Source organism: Seriola lalandi, unplaced genomic scaffold, assembly GCF_002814215.2.
Source record: "Seriola lalandi dorsalis isolate HSWRI2012SDOR001 ecotype SW California unplaced genomic scaffold, Sedor1 jcf7180002054405, whole genome shotgun sequence".
NCBI lineage: Eukaryota > Metazoa > Chordata > Actinopteri > Carangiformes > Carangidae > Seriola > Seriola lalandi.
In genome coordinates, this window is record NW_019524958.1 from 70656 (window position 1) to 72004 (window position 1349).

The following is a 1349-nucleotide window of genomic DNA, read 5'->3' on the forward strand; positions in this document are numbered from 1 at the left end:
TAAGACCAGTTCGACCACTAAGACCAGTTTGACCACTAAGACCAGTTTGACCACTGAGACCACTAAGACCAGTTCGACCACTGAGACCAGTTCGACCACTGAGACCAGTTCGACCTGTCTGTCTGTCAGAGTCAGTGGATGGAGTCAGTCCAGGAAGTCGTTCTCCGGCAAGTCGGTCCTCCACTCCAAACAGAGACGTCAAGAAGGTCTGTCCTACCTGTCTTAATGTCTACCTGTCCATCCGTTACCTGTCCACCAATCTACTTGTCTATCTGTCCACATGTCTACATGTGTACCTGTCCACCTGTCTACATGTCCACCTGTCTACCCGTCTACCTGTCCACCCGTCAAGCTGTCTACCTGTCCACATGTCTACATGTTTACCTGTCTACTTGTCCACCCGTCTACCTGTCCACCCATCCACATGTCTACCTGTCCATCTGTCTACATTTGTACCTGTCTACCTTTCCACCCATCGAGCTGTCTACTCTTCCACATGTCTACCTGTCCACCCGTCAAGCTGTCTACTTGGCCACATGTCTACCTGTCCACCTGTCTACATGTTTACCTGTCTACCTGTCCACATGTCTACTCGTCCACATGTCTACCTGTCCACCTGTCTACATGTGTACCCGTCTATCTGTCTACTTGTCCACATGTCTAACTGTCCATCTGTCTACATGTGTACCCGTCCACATGTCTACTCGTCCACATGTCTACCTGTCTACATGTGTACTTGTGTACCTGTCCACCCGTCTACTTGTCCAGTCGTCTACATGTTCACCCATCCACCTGTCCGCCTGTCTACCTGTGTACACAGGGTCTATGGTTCTGGTGGTTCTGATGGTGTTCCTGGCTCAGCAGGTTTTACTGGTTTTCATGGTTGTGTACTGGTTCCGGTCTGGTCCTGCAGGTGGCTGTGGTCCGGACTCCTCCCAGGTCTCCCGGTCCTGCTCGTGGACGGACGCCTCCCCTAACCTCCCACCCTATGCCTGACCTCAGTAACGTGAGGTCAAAGGTTGGATCCACGGAGAACCTGAAACACACACCTGGAGGGGGCAAGGTAACACACTCACAACTGAAACACACACATTTAACTGTTGGAGCTAAAGACCAGTAAACGCTTAGCTGACTCCCACCTGTCTGCCTGTCTTTACCTGTCTGTCTGTACTTGTCTGTCTTTACCTGTCTGTCTGCAGGTTCAGATTGTTAACAAAAAGTTGGATCTTGGTAATGTGGCGTCAAAATGTGGCTCCAAAGACAACATCCACCACAAACCAGGTAACACACACACACACACACACACACACACACACACACACACACACACACACACACACACACACACA

The 1349-nt window shown here is 50.6% G+C and overlaps 1 protein-coding gene across 1 annotated transcript in view; it reads left to right on the forward strand.

Moving 5' to 3' along the window:
* The window catches only part of maptb (microtubule-associated protein tau b), an 8997-nt gene that overhangs the window by 5203 nt on the left and 2445 nt on the right, over nt 1-1349 (forward strand). Inside the window, exons 4-6 of the mRNA XM_023409732.2 lie at nt 49-206; nt 914-1063; nt 1200-1281. Of these exons, the coding sequence (XP_023265500.2) occupies nt 49-206; nt 914-1063; nt 1200-1281 (390 nt within the window). The remainder of the gene's footprint in view (nt 1-48; nt 207-913; nt 1064-1199; nt 1282-1349) is intronic.